Here is a 21,867-nt window from a genome sequence, read left to right on the forward strand (position 1 = left end):
CTTTATCCACAATGTCACCCGTCGAGTAAAATATGTTGTGTGGTTAGTAGTAGTAGCAATGAGAAAACAACACGCTAAGTCAAAGGAGACTGTCAAAACAGACAGTTTAGGGGAGGGAGAATGCCTGGCTCTGTTTACATGCCACAATGCTAACGGCTCTTGACTATGCTAATCTGGATGATACAAGACATTGTGACAGGCCTAGGGGCTCAGATGAGTAAATGGTAGACGGGGGAAAAGGGTTTAGTGATATAGCTACACGGGTAAGCATACAGTGTACACCAGCACAGAGGGAGCTGGCTCCCGTCCTCAGCCAATTATGCGCCTGTGCCAGGTGCAGGGGGATATCTAAAAGGCTATTGGTAACCATGCCTCTCTGATGTTCTTAATAGCTACTGCTGTACAGATCAACTCATAATAGGCACTAGATAGGCAGACATGGCTCCCTTTTCCTTCTCAGAGTGGATAGCAAATGAAAACGGCATTGCTCCTGCCAAATTAATTTCCCAGACTAGGTAAGAGATCGCTGCTGCATATTCTGTAGTTTCCATGTGAGTCGACAAAGAAATGAGATATTCATATCTTGGATGATAAAAATGGACAGGCATCAGTCTGGTTCGATAGAAAAATGTAGCCTATTACTTTCTTTTATTTAAAAAGATATAAGGAGGAACTAGGAAGGTATGTTAAAATATTATGATTAAGGAAAGGAAGCCTATAATCTGACTCATATTTGCCATTGAGAGGATTCAAAAGATAACATACATTTGAAGCAGACCATTTAGACTGGCAACATGTTTAATATATAGGAACACAATTGATACGTTGAGAGAAGGCTTTTGCCCCCCCCCCCCCCCCCCCCAAAAAAATCAGAAGAGCGTGAATACTAAGGCACCTGTGTTGGATCATGTAATGTTAAGACACTGTCTAGCCTTTATTTCAACAGCCAATTGCTGTTGTCGCCTCAACTAAAGTCTGTTTTCTCATATACAGTGCCGTGCAAAAGTTTTCATATCCCTTGGATTTCTTCACATTTTGCGTTACAAAGTAGGATTAAATGGTTTTAATTGTATTTTTTTGGGTCAACAATCTACTCAAAATACTGTAATGTCAAAGGGTCATAAAAATACTAACATTTTTATAAAGATTAGTTGAATCTGTGCTTGAAATTCAATACTTGATTGAGGGACCTTACAGATATTGTATGTATGGGAGGCAGAGGAATCATGCCAACCTCTATTATTTCACACAGAGTAAGTCCATGTAATTTATTATGTGATTTGTTAGACCAAGTTTTACTCCTGAACTAATGTAGGCTTGCCTGAACAAAGGGGCTGAATACTTATGCGAAGACTATATTTTAGTTATCTAATATGCATTAATCTAAAAAAGTATCTTATTTTTCTTCCCCTTTGACATTACGGTATTTTGAAATTAAATCAGTTTTAATCCCACTTTGTAACACAATAAAATGTGAAGTATGAATACTTCTGCAAAGCACTGTAATTTTTTTATGCATTTGAAAACCAGCTACAAAAGGTATTTCACATATCCTTATTTATTTCAATGAGGTGCTATACAAGTACTCTGTAATACTTCTAATGGAATATCAGTGGTCAATGCAAAGCCTTCGTCTGCATCGTAAATGCCAATCTCACCTTAATATTACGATTTTTAAAAAGGAAGTGTATGGACCTTAACAAGACTGAATATTGACCCAGCACATGTAAATCACCTCTCTCCAGAGGCGCTGGGCAGAATTTAAAGTCAGTATTATGACATTACAAAACACATCACAGGCAGCATCATATGTATTAAATACCAGCAACTCAATAAATAAAACACCAAGACAGCCACATACAGTACACCTAACCCCAAGAATAAAAAACAACTAAAAAATGTCCAGCCCATATGTACAATTCCACAGTAAAAAGGCCTTCTACTCACTGCATGAGTAGTGTAGATGGGTTAGCTGACAACATCACAAAAACGATGTGCACGCTTCAATGGGGCACAAGTCAGCATGTTGTGATTCTGGATGGCGAGATTGCTAACAAGAATGACAAGAAACTACCATGTGGGGAATCGTAAGTGGCTCGTTTCATCTTGTTATTGACACCATGTCTTCTTTTGAGGTGTTTTTACTGATTTCATGTCATATAGTGTAATGAAACAGCAGGGAGCAGGCCTCGAACTCTCGACCTTCTAGCCCGAAGTCCAGTGCGCTATTGACTGTGCCATAAAAGCAGACTAAAGCGGCAGAGTCGATATCCGCGCTTATAAACCCAGGGTTGTTACACTACTCCCTCCTTTCAAAGAGAGCGTCCTCGTGCTAGTTTGCGACTCAACGTCTTATAGGACCGCGCTCATCGGCCAAGCCCACGCACTGTCGTGGATGCAAGGTCCGATCACTTCTGACACCAATGTAATGAAACAGCAGGGAGCAGGTCTTGAACCCTCGACCTTCTAAGGCCGAAGTCCAGCGCGCTATCAGCAAAAGCATGCTCCAGCGGCAGAGTCTATATCCGCGCTTATAAACCCAGGGTCGTTACAATAGCTAAAAATCACTAGCTAGCTAACCAACAACTATAACTATGTATTTGAGAGACAATAAGGGCTCATTGTGAAAATGTATTTATGTTGTCAATAAACATTGGAGACGAAATATAGTTTACACCTTGTCAATAAATCTAAGCCAAACCGTCTTTCTTGCCCCATAGTTGTGCAAGCCTCGGTTTTGTTGCTAAACAACCAACCCGTCTGTAGGACATAGCCTTGGCTAACTCATTGTGAGTGTGAATTAGCCTAACCTTTTAAAATTATCATTATCTATACTGAAAAAAAAATGTAAGTGCAGCATGCAACAATTTCAATGATTTTACTAAATTACAGTTCATAGTTTCATCAACTGTCTGGGTGGCTGGTCTCAGACGATCCTGCAGGTGAAAAAGCCGGATGTGGAGGTCCTGGGCTCTGCATGGTTACACGTGGTCTGCGATTGTGAGGCCGATTAAACATTAAACATACTGCCAAATTCTCCAAAATGATGTTGATGGTAGAAAAATGTACATTAAATTCTCTGGCAACAGCTCTGGTCGACATTCCTGCAATTGTACGCTCCCTCAAACTTGAAACATCTGTTTTATTGTGTTTTGTGACAAAACTGCACATTTTAGAGTGGCCTTTTATTATCCACAGCACAAGGTGCACCTGTGCAAGGATCATGCTTCTTGATATGCCACACCTGTCAGAAGGATGGATTATCTTGGCAAAGTAGAAATGCTCACTAGCAGAGATGTAAACTATTTTGTGCACAACATTTTAGAGAAATATGTTTTTGTGCATATTTTTTTTCTTCTTCTGGGATCTTTTATTTCAGCTCATGAAACATGGGACCAACACTTTACATGCTGCGTTTATATTTATGTTTGGTATAATAGCAAATAGGTGCCGAATGGCACATAATACTGTAGTTTACAGTGGGGTGTTCTAGCAAACAATCTCTTTATGTACAGTGTCTTCTGAAAGTATTCATACCACTTGGCTTATTCCACATTTTGTTGTGTTACAGCGCTGTTAAATTGGTTGTTGATCATTGCTGGACAACCATTTTCAGGTTTTGCCATAGATTTTCAAGTAGATTTAAGTCAACTATAACTCGGCCACTCTGAAGATTCACTGTCTTCTTGATAAGCAACTCTAGTGTAGATTTGGCCTTGTGTTGTATGTTATTGTCCTGCTGAAAGGTGAAATAATCTCTCTGGTGTCTGGTGGACAGCAGACTGAACCAAGTTTTCCTCTAGGATTTTGTCTGTGCTTAGCTCCATTCCTTTTTTTTTTTAAATCTTTACTCCCTAGTCTTTAATGATTACAAGCATACCCATAACATGATGCAGCCACCACTATGCTTGAAAATATGGAGAGTTGTACTCTGTAATGTGTTGTATTGGATTTGCCCCTAACATAACAAATGTTTTGCAGTATTACTTTAGTGCCTTGTTACAAAAAGGATGCAAGTTTTGGAAAATGTTTATTCTGTACAAGCATCCTTCTTTTCTCTTGGTCAATTAGGTTATTATTGTGGAGGAACTACAATGTTGTTGATCCATCCTCGGTTTTCTCCTATCACCACCATTAAATTGTAACTACTTTAAAGTCACCATTGGCCTCATGGTGAAATCCCTGGGTGGTTTCCTTCCTCTACGGCAACTGAGTTAGGAAGGACGCCTGCATTTTTGTAGTAACTGGGTGTATTGATGCAGCATCCAAAATCCAAAGTGTAATTAATATCTTCACCATGCTCAAAGGGATATTCAGTGTCTCATTTTTTTCTTTACTCATCTACCACTATGTGCCCTTCTTTGCAAGGCATTGGAATATCTCCCTGTTCTTTGTGGTTGACTCTGTGTTTGAAATTCAATGCTCAACTGAGGGACCTTACAGATAATTGTATGTGTGTGGTAGAGATGAGATAGTCATTCAAAAATCATGTTAAAACACTATTATTGCACACAGAGTGAGTCCAAGCAACTTATTATGTGACTTGTTATGCACATTTTTACTCCTAAACTTATTTAGACTATTTGACTAAAGACATTTCAGCTTTTCATTTTTAGTTCATTTGTAAACATTTCAAAAAACATTATTCCACTTTGACATTATGGGCTATTGTATGTAGGCCAGTGACCAACAAATCTAAATGTAATCCATTTTAAATTCAGGCTGTAACACAACATTTGGAAAAGTCAAGGGCTATGAATGCTTTCTGAAGGCACTGTATATAGTTTTCAACAGTAAAATAGCTTATTTCTGTAGGCCTTTGAGTAGAATAGGACTAGTTCTTCACTATACCAGTGTGATTATTAGATTAAAGAAATGTAATAAATTGTCTATTCTTGTGTAAGTGGTGTTTATTTTTGTATATTGTCATGGCTAGTGCAAAAACAAATTCCCTTTTAGGCCAAGACCATTTTCTGCTGATACCTTTAAGAGGAAATGGAAGCTTCTGAAATGAAAGGCATGGGAGACTCTTTCTCCTTCCATTCGTCATGTGTGCTTTTTTGCACCTTCCTGAGGGAAAACAATCAATTTGACATGTAAAGGTTTGTTGCTTAATCCCCCTCAGCCCGTTTGAATTAACAATACAGAACAAACAATTAAATGCCCTGTTGATTTACACAACACACACTTCAGGTAGTGGGTTTAGTAGAGATTAGGGTAAAGGAGAAGTTACTCAAATTCAGAAACTCCCAAGTGATGTCATACATTGGAGCTAGTTCAGTGTAGGTTGCCCTCTCCCACTCTCTCTCCCTGGGGTGCAGAACTGAGAAAGCTGCAACAATGGGTCATGTGACTTGTGAAGTTGCTGGATGCAGACCTCACTCTGCTCTGTTGTCAGTGAATGCATCAGGGCCTAAAATTAACACCCACCACCAGCCAATTGAGGGTAGATTTTGGCATTGGCGGTTAAGATGTCCATTTCACCAGCCATGTTGGCAGGTGGTCAGGGCTCCACAGTGCGAGCATTCCCTCGCATTTGTGAATAAAAATGGTCATTTATGATCACATTTATAGTAAAATTAAAATTAAAATATTTCTGACGTTTTGTTTCATAGCTAGTAAATGAATCGCACAAGGTCAAAGAACTACAAATCCTACATAGCCTATTCCACCTCGCACTGCAACACTGCCTGGCTGGGGGCTTTGCTCATGTGAAGCTCAGTAAAAGGTTAATTTTTAGAAGCACTGTGCACAGGCATAAAAGTTGGTCTAATTTACTTGAAACGAAAGTCTACTGAAGTGAGACTTTGTCCTTGTGTTTCTTGGCTATTTACATTGTTAGATTCACAAGCTAGGTTGTTTTTCTATGTTTGAATTTTAACTGCTAGGGAAGAAAAGACACTTCTACTAGTTAGACTCAACCTCGCAGGTTACCTTACCATGGTAACCTCACTCCTTTAAAGGGGCAGGTGGAAATGTTTGTCTCATCTGTGATATTTTGGTTAGAAGACTCAGGTCACAAAAAATGTCATTCAACAATATACCACATTACTTCTTACTAGTAATAATTGTATTGTTTTGTTACATTACAAAATATGCTCATCCATTGTGTGTGTTTTGTTGGTGTCTCTGACTGGCTGGTAGATTTTAAAATCTACCTGCAACAGTGGATGGTAGACCAAAATTATAATTTTATGCCCTGGAATGCATGATTTGCAAATCCACAAACTGTGGACAACTTCAGTTTTATTGAAAGCATACGGCCGAATTAGCTATTTTTGTCAAAAGTTCTATTGGTTTTAAGTCAGGAAATGTGTACTTTTCCACCTTAAATATTTGTGATTGTTTTATATCGCCGACTGCCTTCACAACTGCGCATGTGACTTCTCAAAAAAACAACCAAGAACATGTCTGATGAAGAAAGAGTCACGAGTGAGGAAGAAGAGTAGCCTAATTGAACTCCTTGACAAGAGTCACTAGAGACTCAAAGCCACAAGCGGGTAGAACACATTTCAAACTTTGCTTTAGATGTGTTATTTATTTGAGCCAGAGTAGTCTATTCTGATGAAGAATTGAGGCAAATTGAACTTCAGACGGCAGCCTCTGTTCTAGAAACCGAGGCTGCAACAGCAGCTGGGCCGGGGGCCCAATCCATCCCTGCAGAGAATTAGAATTCATGACTACAATTCTTACAGACATGGAGGAGCTTATTGTTGATTTGGAGCAGTTAGTTTGCTTTCGCAACCACATGGATTTTTTGCTGCCCACAAAAACTCTGGTGTCTTGTAAAAAAATCTGTATTCCAAAAAGGAATTGAAGACCTTATTCCAGCTGGACCAAATGGACAATTATCCAACGACTAAGTAGCTAAACTTTACTTTATTGAATGATCTCTTATTATAAACCTCTATGTGGAGGTTAGTGGGTTTATGTTTTCACATTTGTCCAAAACACTATATAGCCTATGATTATTTATCCCAATGTTTTTGAGATATTCTATTCTGCAATGTAAGGTGACACAGTCTATTGTCTCCTCAACCCCCCTTGTCATGAATACATGCTAACCTGTAGAGCACCTAGGCCTATATGTCTACATCAGTGGAGGCTTATAAGAGGAAGAAGGGGAGGTCATCCTCCTTAGTTAATGTCATTTATACCATTAAAAATTATAATTTTTTTAGATAAAACTATAAATATATTAATGTCACCAAATAATTGATTAAAAAACACTGTTTTGCAATGAATATCTACAGTAGCCTCAGCAGCACTCTGTAGGGTAACACCATAACTGTAGCCGGAGGACAGATAACTTCTGTCCTCCTCTGGGTACATTGACTTCAATACAAAACCTAGGAGTTTCATGGTTCTCACACACTTAAAAAAAACACTTTATTTAACTAGGTAAGTCACTTAAGAACAAATTCTTATTTTCAATGACAGCCTAGGAACAGTGTGTTAACTGCCTTGTTCAGGGGCAGAATGACAGATTTTAACATTGTCAGCTCGGGGATTCGATCTTGCAACCTTTCGGTTACTAGTACAGCGCTCTAACCACTAGGGTACCTGCCACCCCTTCCATAGACTTACACAGTAACTTCCAGAGGAGTACTCCAACCAATCAGAGCTCTTGCAGCATGAACTGACATGTTGTCCACCCAATCAAATGATCAGAGAATTAATCTAATACTGAAAGCGTAAGCTACAACTAGCTAGCACTGCATTGCATAAAATGTGGTGAGTAGTTGACTCAAAGAGAGAGAAATACAATAGTTGAACAGTTTTGAACAAATTAATTTCTTCCAAAATGAAGGAGAAGCAAGATAGCAAGAGAGAGGTAGATTTGGTTGTATTTAAAAAAAAAATTAAAACGTTGACCTTCACTTAGCTAACAATGCAGATAGCTAGTTTAGCCTACTCAAACACCCGGCTCAAACAGAGAGGGACCCTATGTTAGCTAGCAGGTTATGGCTCTGGAACGCTCCCAAGTCAAGGTTTTGTTAATTTATTGCCACCGGGGCCCGCCGGTGTAACTGCATGAATGTAGAGGGTTTACTAACGTGTTAGTTCTAGTATCTATGTTGACTATGATTTGACAACGATGTAGGCTGTGTGTAGCATTAGTGGTCATGATATGAAGGTTTGGCTTGGAAAGCTGATGTGATGCACTGAAGTCCACAAGCGAAGGGAAAAGGTGAAAGGAGAACAGCGTGTAGATAGTAGCGAGAAGGAATAATATATACAACGAGCATAGTGATCATGCTGTTTTCATGTGGCTGCTATGAAAGTGAACTGTGTTTGCGTGTGATCAGAGGTGTATTCATTCCGCCGATTCTGTTGAAAAACATTTCTTAAAACGGAAGCAAACGGAACGAAACAGGGATAAAAAGAACTAGATCAGCAAGATGTAGCCAAGAGTGTGCAAGGAGATATTGAATGTGTCACTGTCTGTCACTTTGATTCCTCAAAATTCTCTCGACCTGTGCACCTACGTCATAAACTTTCATTCATAGGCTAGGTTGTAGCAACCTCATGATGGGTATAGGGAAAATTTGAGCATCATGTAGTAGCCTAAACCTATCGATATTACATTGAACTGGGTGAATGGAATAAGAATGACAGTCATCCAATATGCTGTAATAGAAATAAGGCCATTATCCTCCCTCATCTTAAACAGCACCGACCACCACTGGTCTGATAACAATAAGAACACCTCAAACTTCAAGGATCAGGCTAGACTACATACCTCTGCACGCTTGCTTTGTCGCTTTCGCTTCTCAAACACGCTGTGTATTTTGGCACTGCGCCAGATCCAGTCCATAGAAATACAGTAGCAACAGCTGTATCTATAAGTATCCTTCGGTTTTCTGTCCCCATCATTTCAGGTTGCATATCTTATTCCTATGCATATTCGCTGAAGTGCTTGGTACACACACACAGCGATGTAAGGTTGGCTGCAGGAGTATGTTACCTACATTGTATTTACTATTTCTAACTGCTACTAACCATCTTTTGCTTATCTTTTACCGGAAAACTGTGAAACTTCTTCCCTTGATTTCCTATATAAAGTGCAGACAGGGGCCGAACACCAGCTTGCTCTTGCTGCCATCTCTTTTTCCACTTTGCATAATTAACTTTACCTGCGATAGTCCTAACTTTATCAACTTTCGCACCAGCTCCAAAATATCGTGACGTTTCACCATAGCAGGGTCTCCCTCATGAGGGTGCCCACAAGTGCAGTTGTTACCTATTTTTGCTGCTGTGGCAGTCCGCTATATAAAACAATTGCATGTTTTAGGTGGAAAATTACATATTTCCAGACTCCAAACCGATATTATTATTGACAAAAACAGCTAATTCGACCATACACTTTCAAAGAAACTATGAATTTGTCCACAGATTTGTGAATCATGCATTCACTGACAACGAAGCAGAGTGAGGCCTGCAGTCACATGACCCGTTTTTGCAGCGGTCTCAGTTCTGCACTCCAGGGACAGAGTATGGAATCACTTGGGAGTTTTGGATATGGGATAAACTATTCCTTAAAAGGAGATTAAGAGTTACAGTATGTTTGTGCAGCGCCTAGTGGCTCGTTTTTAAACTACAACCTAGGGAAAGGGAATACTTAGTTGCATAACTGAATGCATTCAACCGAAACATGTCTTTCGCATTTAACCCAACCCCTCTGAATCAGAGAGGTGCGGATGGCTACCTTAATCGAAATCCACGTCATCGGCGCTCGGGGAGCAGAAAGGCAGATTTTTCCACCTTGCAGGCTCTGGAATTTGGACAAGCAACCTTTCGGTTACTGTCCCCACGCTCTAACTGCTAGGCTACCTGCCTATTCAACAGGAGGGCAAAAATAATTGGAATAAACAGGAGGCCACCTGTGGTTGCCTTCATTCACAACCACAAATTCAGAAACACAGCTTATCAACACATAAGCCTACCTGATTTTGGCTGTCTGATTTCACCTCCTTCTGTTGTGCATGTGCCCTCAGGTACGAGCCCTGTTTGGCTGCGTTAATCCCCAGTGTCACTCTGTTGCGTTCAATGATGTCCTCCCTTGGTATGTCTGGCTTTCTGCTGGACAAGTGCCGCGAACCCTTCGATTTAGAGGACATCGAATTCTGTAACTGTTTCTCGGCCACTGTCCCACTAGCCTGTCCGTACTGCTCTTGATTGTAGTAAATCTGAAACGCTCTATCATATCTGTCATGTGTCTCCCTGTAACGGTCTACCAGGTCAGGAAAGCTAGCTTGGACTTCACCACCTGTGGCATTGGTTGGATTCCTCACACCTCGGTTGGCCTTGACTCTCTGGTGTGGGTTTCTTTCCATGGCTTTTTCAGATGGCACACCAGGACTTGGGTGGGTGGACTCTGGCAAGCTATCCCCTATAACTTGGTTCTGATGAAGGTGGTAAGAAAATGCAGGTGAAACCTCTCTGATAACTTGATTCTGCAGTGGGAGGAGGTGGTAAGACGTTAGGGGGTGTTTAGATTGAAGTTCGTTACTTGTGATTTCTGGAGTCATACTCTCTGCATGAGCTGGACTGCAGGAAAATATGTATCTGTATCCTCCACTCCCTGAAAGCTCCTGTCCTCTCTCGCTATGGCTCTCCTCAGATTGTTCATCCGAGTTGTAGGATTCTTCCTCGAGGGGAAGTGGTGGGGTCATCTTGTCGAACTGTCGAGCTCCCTCAAGATTCGTCCTCCAGTTGGGATCATAGCGCAATTCTGCATAGGTGTCATCGTAGTGCATCTGTCTGCAAAGTTTGACAATAGAGGCGTTAGTAGAACATTTACATGACTAGTGGAATTTGCATTTTCTTTAGTGACCAACATAAAACAGAACACTATTAATGGGAAAGACCAATGTGAATGATTAAATCATCATAAAAAGGTACAATAGGCTGGCCTATGATGAAATAAAATATATTGCAAGAAATGGAAGATCCTATGATTGTCATTGAATACAAAAATATTAGGACCAAGTAGGCCTCCATTCCTGAAAATAAAGATTTTACGGAGAACACAAGAAGCTTTGAGAGGTCAGCAGTACAATAGGTGTTACTGTACACCTCAACAATACTGATGGTGTCCTTAAACAATGAGAGTGAGTCCTTCTTTGAACAGACAAGCCGCTGTTCCAAATTGAATTTGACATCAGCACATTATTTGCCTGTATTTATACGTAATCTTCATATTTTCATCTCCTTATCCAATAATGAGGGAGTGCCTGAAGACTACTACTGGCGAATGGTTCACAAATGGGAATTTTCAGCTTAGAAAATGGACTGAAATTGCTACCTAATGTGCCCCTTCTAACAGGGATGAAAAGATCTCATTAAAATAATTAGCAGAGTGCCTCTTTGTTGTGCTGCTTGGCGGACGAGGGGAAGCGTACTCCTCATCTCACGATGCCCCTGCCCGGGGCTGCCTAGGTGTAGGGCACTTCACTCAATGAGGCCAAAAGGGTAAGGGATGGCTCAGTAATGACTGGAGAAGCTGGAGAATTTATTATGGATACAACACAGCTGGGCGACGTCTTCTTTACCGTGCACAAAACAACACCCATAGGCTATTATATGGTAGTCGAGATAATGACCAAACACGCAACAAAATGTACTCGGTTGATTTCAAGAAACAGTGTAAGAATAAAAACTGAACTGTGGGGGAAGTAAAAAGAGATTATGGAAAATGTTCAAATGTGTATCTTTATCAGCATTCAAAAGAAATCACGAGGTAAACAGAAAAATATTGCACTGGATGAATAGAGGTGCTTGAATGGGGACATTCATTGATTGAATGACGAGTAGGCTATACATGGGTGTGAAATGCCCACTGTTGTGAATGTGGACGCCCGGCTTTGAGGACAGAGCCGATCAATGAGACTATGACGCTGGGAAATTGGGACTGTTCTCAGGGCAGACAATCTGAAATTGACCCTTTTGTGAGTATCTGCCATGGTCATTTTCACTGAAACAATGTGTGCCTACGTGGTGAAGTGGATCTTCATTTGGCGGGCATCAATCTGCCCGGAACCAACAATGAGAGAATAGCCCCTCTCTGTTTAGGGTGAAATTATTATTGCGAGGTCAGTGAGGAAACAGTTCCAGTAGATGAGGAGAGTGAAAAACAGATGTGGGGGTCCTCTCTTCAGATTCCTGCATCAGAGAGGTCTCTGGCATGTTGACAATGAAGAGCCGGCCAGTTAATGGACAGCAGAGTGACCACTTATTGTGATAACCTCCAACAAAATTTAAATCTAATTTGCCTTAAATGAAGGCAGTTACTCGGAAAGTACCTAAATTAGCCTGACACGTCTGCTGACAGCTCAATTAATTTGCCAATGCGTGCATCAGGCTCAATTATTGGCCTTGTTCCATTGTTAAGTGAAGAATGAACGCTATTCATCTTTTATCTTCCATGTGCTGTTTAGTGAGAAAAATGCTTTATTGTTGCAGGAGTTTTCCATATAACATTTTACATAAGCACTGTATTATAATCTTCATTTTGATTAATTTGTGTACTTGAAAACAGTATTTTCAAATGCAATAAACAGATTAGACCTAATTAAAAGTGAGGCACTAATTTGCCTAAAGTAAATAGCGCAACAATGATATAATTCACTTGAATTGTTCTAATGTTCAGAAAAGCAAAATAAAAAGTGGAATGCCTTGGCTCATTTGAAAACAATCACAGTTGGTTGTACTTCCCCTGTAGCCTATTTGTATTTTGGACACTTCTGATTATGATTTAGTGTACAACATAACATGTTCCAGTAAAGATTTTAATAAATAGCACATCTAGATTAACTGAAATCTGATCAGCTTGTTCAAACATTACAACGGGAAAAAAATACATGTTTACACTAATGTTATAGGCTATACTACCCTTTGAGATGCACAACCATAGTGAAGAAGACAAATAAGTTTGAGGTGCCACTTATGATCTACTACTGCCACCTACTGACCAAACTGAAAATGTCTTAAAGTCTACTTTGGGAAAATACACTGAACAAAAATATCAATATCAATGAAAGCAACATGATGTTGGTCCAATGTTTCATGAACTGAAATAAATTATCCCTGAAAATGTCCATACGCAGAAAAAGTGTAGTTCTCTTAAATATTGTACACAAATTTGTTTATATCCATGTTAGTGAGCATTTCTTCTTTGCCAAGATAATCCATACACATGACAGGTGGAATATCAAGAAGCTGATTAAACAACATGATCATTACACAGGTGCACCTTGTACTGGGGACAATAAAAGGCCACTCTAAAATGTGCAGTTTTGTCACACAACACAATGCCACAGATGTATCAAGTTGAGGGAGCATGCAATTGGCATGCTGACTGCAGGAATGTCCACCAGAGCTGTTGCCAGAGAATTGGATGTTAATTTCTCCACCATAAGCTGCCTCCAACATTGTCTTAGAGAATTTGTCCGTATGTCCAATTGGCCTCACAACCGCAGACCACATGTAACCACGCCAGCCCAGGATCTCCACATCCGGCTTCTTCACCTGCGGGATCGTCTGAGACCAGCCACCCAGACAGCTGATGAAACTGTGGGATGGCACAACCAAAGAATTTCTGCACAAACTGTCACAAACCATCTCAGGGAAGTTCATCTGCATGCTTGTCGTCCTCCCCAGGGTCATGACCTGACTGCAGTGCGGCGTCGTAACAGACTTCAGTGGGCAAATGCTCACCTTAAATGGCCACTACCACGCTGGAGAAGTGTACTCTTCACAGATGAATCCCAGTTTCAACTCTACCAGGCAGATGGCGTGTATTCTGTCGTGTGGGAAAGCGGTTTGCGTATGTCACTGTTGGGAACAGAGTGCCCCATGGTGGCGGTGAGGTTATGGTATGGGCAGGCATAAGCTACGAACAACAAACACAATTGCATTTTATCGATGGCAATTTTAATGCAGAGATACAGTGACAAGATCCTGTCGTGCCATTCATCTGCCGCCATCCCCTCATGTTTTAGCATGATAATGCTCGCAAGGTTTTGTAAACAATTATTAGAAGCTAAAAATGTCCCAGTTCTTCCATGGCCTGTGTACTCAACAGACATGTCACCCATTGAGCATGTTTGTGATGCTCTGGATTGACGTGTACAACAGCGTGTTCCAGGTTCCCGCCAATATCCAGCAACTTTACACAGCCATGGAAGAGTAGTGGGACACATTCCACAGGCCACAATCAACAGCCTGATCAACTCTATGCGAAGGAGATGTGTTGCGCTGCATGAGGAAAATGGTGGTCACACCAGATACTGACTGGTTTTCTGATCCATGGCCCTACCTTTTTTAAAGGAATCTGTGACCAACAGATGTATATGTGTATTCCCAGTAATGTGAAATCCATAGATTAGGGCCTAAGGAATTCATTTTAATTGACTGATTTCCTTATATGAACTGTAACTCAGTTAAATCTATGAAATTGTTGCATGCTGCATTTATATTTCTGTTCAGTGTATAAGATAACAATGTTTAGGCCTATTGCCAGTGATATTAATGCCTACTTGACATTATGCATCTACACCGGTCACATTAACTGTAGGCCTATTTCCAATGGCTGAGAATCTGTCAGGATCCATCCCATGCATAATAGAATTTGGATGAACTTGGCAGATTGACTGAATCTCTTTGGCAGACCATTTATGAATGGTGTTTTTGCCTCTTTGTATCTGCATCATGAGACAAATATTTATGTCCTGCTTTGTAAATACATTTTGAACATTAGACACATTTGTTGAAGAGTCACATTGATATTCAGCACAATGTCTTATGAGAAATCTATTTTTTTACCCCTTCTGGATCGCAAACCTATTTACTCTTCATTCTCCTACACAGACGGTTATCCTAACAGTATTAAGTATAGGCTGAGTCATGCAAGAAATGTGAACAACATGGTTCAAGACTTGATTTCTACACTATTGTTTGATGTGGCAGATGAAAATGGTCCTCACAAAGCTATTACATGAGTTGCAAGTGTATTGTGTAGGCCTACTTTGGTTATTTTTATATGTAGGCCTACTTCCATGCAGTAGTACAGGGCACTCTAGTTTTCAATTTGCTTAGGTTACGATGACAGTATAACCATCACCATATAGCAGTGGTGATAAAGCAAAGGTTTAGGGCCTACCTGGACACCTCTTTGTCTCTGCTCTGCTGCTGGATGTTCTTTTTGTTCTGCTTGAGTGCTGATACCTCGAGACTATCATAGACATGAAGTTCCCCCTCATCTAGACATGAGCCATCTGTGTCTTCCTCTTGGGGTTGTGTCATTTTTTGGTCACCAGACTCGACACCAATTCGCCTCTGAAGCTCAAGCTGGTAGTCCCTCTCCTGGACCAAGCTCTCTGTGTCCGATTCAGCGGCGTCCCACAGGCTTAAACCAACCTCTGGTTTTAGTGGACAGGGTTTCCTGTGTTCATCCTTTAACCTGACATAGGTCTTTCCGTGCTCAGGTCCCTTTTTACCTTCCATTTTGTACTGCTGTGCTGAGGAAAAAGTTGAGAGCTTGGTTGTAGTTGAACTGTCACTGTAAGTATGCTGCTTTCATTACAGTACAGTAGGTGTGCACAGATGTTTACTTTACCGGTGGCTGCTTGTTCACTTCTTGCAAAACCTCTGTATCAAAAAGCTAAATGACATATTCAGAATAGAATATTCGCGATATTTTCACACATTTCTTAGGCTTAGCTGCTAACGTTAGCTGTCAGAAGCTGACATTGCCTTCAACTTTACTTGTTGTGGAGAATTAGTTAGCAAACTCAACACTTTGTTCGGAACCTTGAAAATAACAGAGGACTACTATCTAACCTTACCTCTGTAGCACATTTTTCGCACGTGTTGACAAATTGTAACGTTTGACGTTTTGCCAGACATGTTAATAGGTAACTTAGGGAAGAAAGAAAGAGCGATAACACACAGCAAGCTCCCAATGCTTTCGTACAACACTGGGACATTAAAAAAAATCACAATGAGACATCATCACACGAAGTGTGCCCGACGGCCCAATTTAGGGTGTCTGGCTCATGAACTAACGTTAGCCTATACTATCAGTTGATTCTCTAATTAAACGTGTCACTTTATTTTGACTACTGAACTGGGTTTGCTTTGCTCCGCTTCTTGCTCCCCTAGGCAACAACCAACAACAACTATGGTTTGCTTGTCTATCTAAAACGGTTTAGACAGTTTATTAGCGTGAGAGAAAATGTTAAAAGCTGAGAGACGCTGGTATTATCGACTGGTTTATACAATGTCAAAAGACACTCACCAATGTTATTCTCCAGTTCTGAAGAAAGGCAACCATGGAAACGAACGGACGCGTACAGACAGCGATTTGCGCCTGCGCAGGGGTATTGGGGGCTTTGCAGGGCATCCAATTATGTGTATATTAAAATGACTGGACCAATTGACCCTTCGCTAAGACGTGTCCTCTGAGACATGCAGCCCAGCGGGAAAAAGTTGTAAAGATAGAAGAGAAGCATGGAGAAAACGCAAAGGATGATTTGGGCCTAGTGGGAGTGACATTTTTGGACATTTTTTCCCTTTCGTTTGGCTGATCCATATGTAGTCTCAGGCCGGGTAGAAAATAAATTGGGTACTATTAAAATCGGTGAAAGCAGTTCTTCGACTATTTACATTGACCCACCTCCGCTTTTTTTTACACTGTGCTACTCGCTGTTTATTATCTATGCATAGTCAAATTACTTCGACTAACCTGTACCCCCACACATTGACTCGGTATAGGTACCACCTGTACCACCTGCCTTGTTACTGTTATGTAATTTTCTTGTGTTACTTTTTGATTAAAAAAGATCGACTTTAGTTTATTTAGTACATTTCTTGAACTGCATTGTTGGTTAAATCAAATCACATTTTATTTGTCACGTGCGCTGAATACAACCGATGTTGGCACCTTATCGTGAAATGCTTACTTTTTTCGCACCATTGGTTAGAGCCTAACAGTAACAAGTAACATAACAGTAACAAGGCTGTATACAGGTGGTACCTATACCGAGTCAATGTGTGGGGGTACAGGTTAGTCGAAGTTATTTGACTATGCATAAATAATAAACAGCGAGTAGCACAGTGTAAAAAAAAGCGGAGGTGGGTCAATGTAAATAGTCTGGTTATGGCTTGGGGGGTAAAACCTGTTAAAGAGCCTTTTGGTGGTAGACTTGGCGCTCCAGGACCGCTTGCCGTGCGGTAGCAGAGAGAACAGTCTATGGCTTGGGTGACTGGAGGCTTTAACAATTTTTGGGGTCTTCCTCTGACACCGCCAAGTTTATAGGTCCTGGATGTCAGGAAGGTTAGCCCCAGTGATGTACTGGGCCATACGCACTACCCTCTGTAGAGCCTTACAGTCAGATGCCGAGCAGTTGCCAAACCAGGTGATGATGCAGGATGCTCTCGACGGTGGAGCTGGATAACTTTTTGATGATCTGGGGACCAATGCCAAATCTTATCAGTCTCCTGAGGGGAGAAAGTGTTGTTGTGCCCTCTTCACAACTGTTTGGTGTGTTTGGACCAGTTGGTGATGAGGACACCAAGGAACTTGAAACTCTCAACCCACTCCACTTCATCATTAATGACCTGACCTGTAACTTGCTTTGCTCTCCGGAGCAGGGTGCCCTTGAAAGGTGTGATTACTGGGGTGGCGTTAATTGTTGAGGTGGAGCAACTGAAATGGAAATTCCCTCTGATGGTTGCCGTTTGGTGTGACGCAGACCTGGTGGCGAGTGTGGTGAAACCAAAAAGACTTTGTCTGTCCTTTTGAGTTTTGAATATTTACCTGATAAAATCATGTTAGGATATATCAGTTATCCAGTGAGAGCCTTTGTGCCGAACCCACTAAGGTGTTTCATATGACAATTCCGAGATGTCAGAAGTGTGCAGGAGGGCATGGGACAAAGGAATGTGTAGTATTGGTGGAAAATGCGGTGTGTTAATTGTGGGGGCAGCTCCATAGAATGTTGCTATTTAGCAGCATTGATTGGACTACGTTGTTTTTGGTATCTTTAAGTTTGTTTCAATGTATTACACTAAGCATACAGTCTTGTTGTTTGGATGATGTTTAAATGTTTAAATTGAAACGGTGCTGGAATGTGCTCCTGTTGTCTTTGTGCTGACTTGAGGACACTCTATGGTTCTAAAATCAGTAGTTGTTATTAGTAAACGGTCAAAAACATTAACTTGCTTGACCATGCTGTAGGTCATATAATTGTTTGTTACATGCAATATTTGCTTTGTAGACTTTACTGGGCAGATGTTGCTCTCTGGTTTTGTGATGAAACTTTTTGTTATCTCAGCCTTCTTATACATTTTTGTTGTCTCTGCCTTCTTGCATATCACAGTGGCGTAGAGGAAACAACGCAACTATCACAACATAGGTTAATATGGCTTTTTTACTGTCTTGACTTACCCACTGATTTGACCCACGCACTGCTACTGTACAGAAGAGTTACAAGATGTGTTGAATGAAAGAGTCCCGGCAAACATACAGTGCATTCAGAAAGTATTCAAACCACTTGACTTTTTCAAAATTTTGTTAAATACAGCCTTATTCTCAAACGGTTTCAACAGTTTTTTCCCCTCATGAATCTACACCTAATACCCAATAATGACAAAGCAAAAACAGGTTTTTAGAAGTTTTTGCAATTGTATTGAAAATTTAAAAAAACTGAAATATCACATTTACATAAATATTCAGACCCGTTACTCAGTACTTTGTTGAAGTACCTTTGGCAACGATTACAGCATAACGTCTTCTTGGGTATGACGCTACAAGCTTGGCACACCTGTATTTGGGAAGTTTCTCCCATTCTTCGCTGCAGATCCTCTCAAACTCTGTCAGTTTTGATGGGGAGTGTTGCTGCACAGCTATTTTCAGGTCTCTCCAGAGATGTTCAATCGGGTTCAAGTCCTGGCTCTGTCTGGGCCACTCAAGGACATTCAGAGACTTATCCCGAAGCCACTCCTGCATTGTCTTGGCAGTGTGCTTAGGGTCGTTGTCCTGTTGGAAGGTGAACCTTCACCCCAGTCTGAGGTCCTGAACACTCTGGAGCAGGTTTTCATCAAGGATCTCTCTGTACATTGCTCCATTCATCTTTCCCTTGATCCTGACTAGTCTCCCAGTCCCTGCCACTGAACAACATCCCCATAGCATGATGCTGCCACCACCATGCTTCACCTAAGGATGCTGCCAGGTTTCCTTCAGACGTGACACTTGGCATTCAGGCCAAAGAGTTCAATCTTGGTTCCATCAGACCAGAAAATCTTGTTTCTCATGGTCTGAGTCCTTTGGGTGCCTTTTCCTAAACTCTAAGCGGACTGTCATGTGTCTTTTACTGAAGAGTGGCTTCCCTCTGGCCACTCTACCATAAAGGTGTTACAGAGATGGTTGTCCTTCTGGAAGGTTCTCCCATCTCCACAGAGGAATTTTGGAGCTCTGTCAGAGTGATCATCGGGTTCTTGTTCACCTCCCTGACCAAGCCCTTCTCCCCCAATTGCTCAGTTTGTCTAGGCGGCCAGCTCTAGGAAGAGTCTTGGTGGTTACAGACTTCTTCGATTTAAGAAGGATGAAGACCACTGTGTTCCTGGGGACCTACAATGCTGAATAAATTTGTTGGTATCCTTCCCCAGATCTGCGCCTCGACACTATCCTGTCTCAGAGCTCTACTGGCAATTCCTTCGACCTCATGGCTTGATTTTTACTCTGACATGCACGGTCAACAGGTGTGTGCCTTTCCAAATCTCCAAATATCCAATCAATTGAATTTACCACAGGTGGACTCCAAGTTGTATAAACATCTCAAGGATGATCGATGGAAACAGGATGCACCTGAGCTCAATTTTGAGTCTCATAGCAAAGGGTCTAAAAAATTGTATTACAAAAAAACAGAAATACCTTATTTATTTGTTTTTTATTTGTAATACATTTGCAGAAATATCTTAACCTGTTTTCGCTTTGTCATTATGGGGTATTATGTGTAGATTGATGAGGAAAATGCTTTATTTAATCAATTTTAGAATAAGGCTGTAACATAACAAAATGTGGGAAAAGTGAAGGGGTCTGAATACTTCCCGAAAGCACTGTAGGCCTGGTGTAGGATCAGTTATTGTCAAAGTAGTGGAATGGGGTGGTAATTTTTTAAATTGAGTTGCCTCCTCTGTAATTCCACTGCCCCCTAAAAAATAAAATCATTGCTGAATGTGAAAATGTAGATTTTCAGCTCGATCCTGATATTCTAAAAATTGATTGGGGTTGGGCCAGCCCGGGTTTATGATTTGCCCAATATTGTAGCCTCTAGAGACCAACTCGTGGCAGTTGCTGTGGTGTGAGAGAGAAGCATGTCTGTACCTCTTACAGAACCAGTTGCGTTTCGCCATTTTTGTTGTTGCTTGTTTTGCCTGTTATTTTGGCATTAATACGTGTCACATATCAGTTTGCAAACAATGTAAAAATGTTAAATATATAATTGGGTTAATAAAGCCACATACAAACATGGTCTCTTTTTCGCTTTCTTGAGTAAGGCAGATGCAAAATGCAGGTGTTTCAGCCTAGGTCAGTGCTTTCTGTGGTGGTGTGACAGCCAGCGGAAAATATGGAGCGTAGGGGTTGGTAATGTTCTCTAGTTGTGCCGTGATTGGCTCAGTGTTCTGTCACTCATGGGGACTCATCGCGGGAAATCTACAGGGAGAGCTCAAAAATCCAAGTCCCTTGGGTGCTGCCATAGAGTTACATTAGAAGTGCACATCCAAGAAGGCTCAAGCTCATTGGCCACAGATAGAATTACGTCAAATCACGTTATATCTACCATAACTTTGATTGGACCGATCATGTCATCATCATACTTTCAAAATCTTAGCTAGCAAGCTAGCAGTCATCATCATGAATCAAGTCGATAATCTACTGGCAAATATTTTCCATCCTTGACATATGAAGATAAATAATGAAGAGAAATTATAGATAAAACATATCGGTGCTCATCGGTCATTGGACATAAATATTACACAACAAGTTGGAAATCACAAATTCAACAATAAGTGGTTTGGAAGGAATCAGTGGCTAACTGCAAGTATTGCAAAGCAATCCCTAGCCTGCTATTCAGTGGAGTGGGTGTGTGGTCCAAGTCGAGGCTTAAGGATCTATTTTCTAAGCTTAAAAGGATAAACATTCAATATTGGCCATGCTGTCAATCCAGCATGACTTCTGCCGCGTCAAAACTCGAAACTGGGAAATCTCAGACTTCAGTGAGTTCAAGACACCTGGGAACTCGGGATAAAAATGAGCTTTGACTGGGTAAATACATTTTGAACAGTCATCCAACTCGGAATTGCAAGTCGGGAACTTGGGCCTATTTCTAGAGCTCCGACCTGAAGATCACTGACATCATGATTTAACCTTTTTTTCAGAGTTCCCAGTTGTCTTGAAAGCAACATAAATCCAGAGATTGCCAGACTTTGATGACGAAGTTTGATGCCCACAAAAGACCGCCGCGACACCTTCCTGTTCAAGTGAGCACAGCGAGGGGAGTCCAGAAATGTCTTGTATGCTGCTGAATAAATTATGTAATATGCCAGAAATATACACTACTGTTCAAAAGTTTGTGGTCACTTAGAAATGTCCTTGTTTTTGAAAGAAAAGCACATTTTTGTCCATTAAAATAACATCAGAATGATCCGAAATACAGTGTAGACATTGTTAATGTTGTAAATGACTATTGTAGCTGGAAATGCCTGATTTTGTAGCCTATAGCCTGTTTTAGAGAAATGTCATCAGCAAATATTGTAAGAGTTTTGTGCGCCGCCATACAATTGTGCGCCGCCATATGGGAC

General features: G+C 40.9%; 1 protein-coding gene across 1 annotated transcript in view; it reads right to left on the reverse strand.

Annotated features, from left to right (window-relative positions):
• jhy (junctional cadherin complex regulator) overlaps window positions 1–15,507 on the reverse strand; it is a 29,527-nt gene extending 14,020 nt beyond the window's left edge. Inside the window, exons 1-2 of the mRNA XM_064979253.1 lie at window positions 15,164–15,507; window positions 9,948–10,764 (exon numbers count right to left, since the gene is read on the reverse strand). Coding sequence (XP_064835325.1) covers window positions 9,948–10,764; window positions 15,164–15,507 — 1,161 coding nt within the window. The remainder of the gene's footprint in view (window positions 1–9,947; window positions 10,765–15,163) is intronic.
• Between the last annotated feature and the right edge of the window lie 6,360 nt (window positions 15,508–21,867).

The sequence above is a fragment of the Oncorhynchus masou genome, chromosome 12, assembly GCF_036934945.1.
Source record: "Oncorhynchus masou masou isolate Uvic2021 chromosome 12, UVic_Omas_1.1, whole genome shotgun sequence".
Taxonomy (NCBI): Eukaryota; Metazoa; Chordata; class Actinopteri; order Salmoniformes; family Salmonidae; genus Oncorhynchus; species Oncorhynchus masou.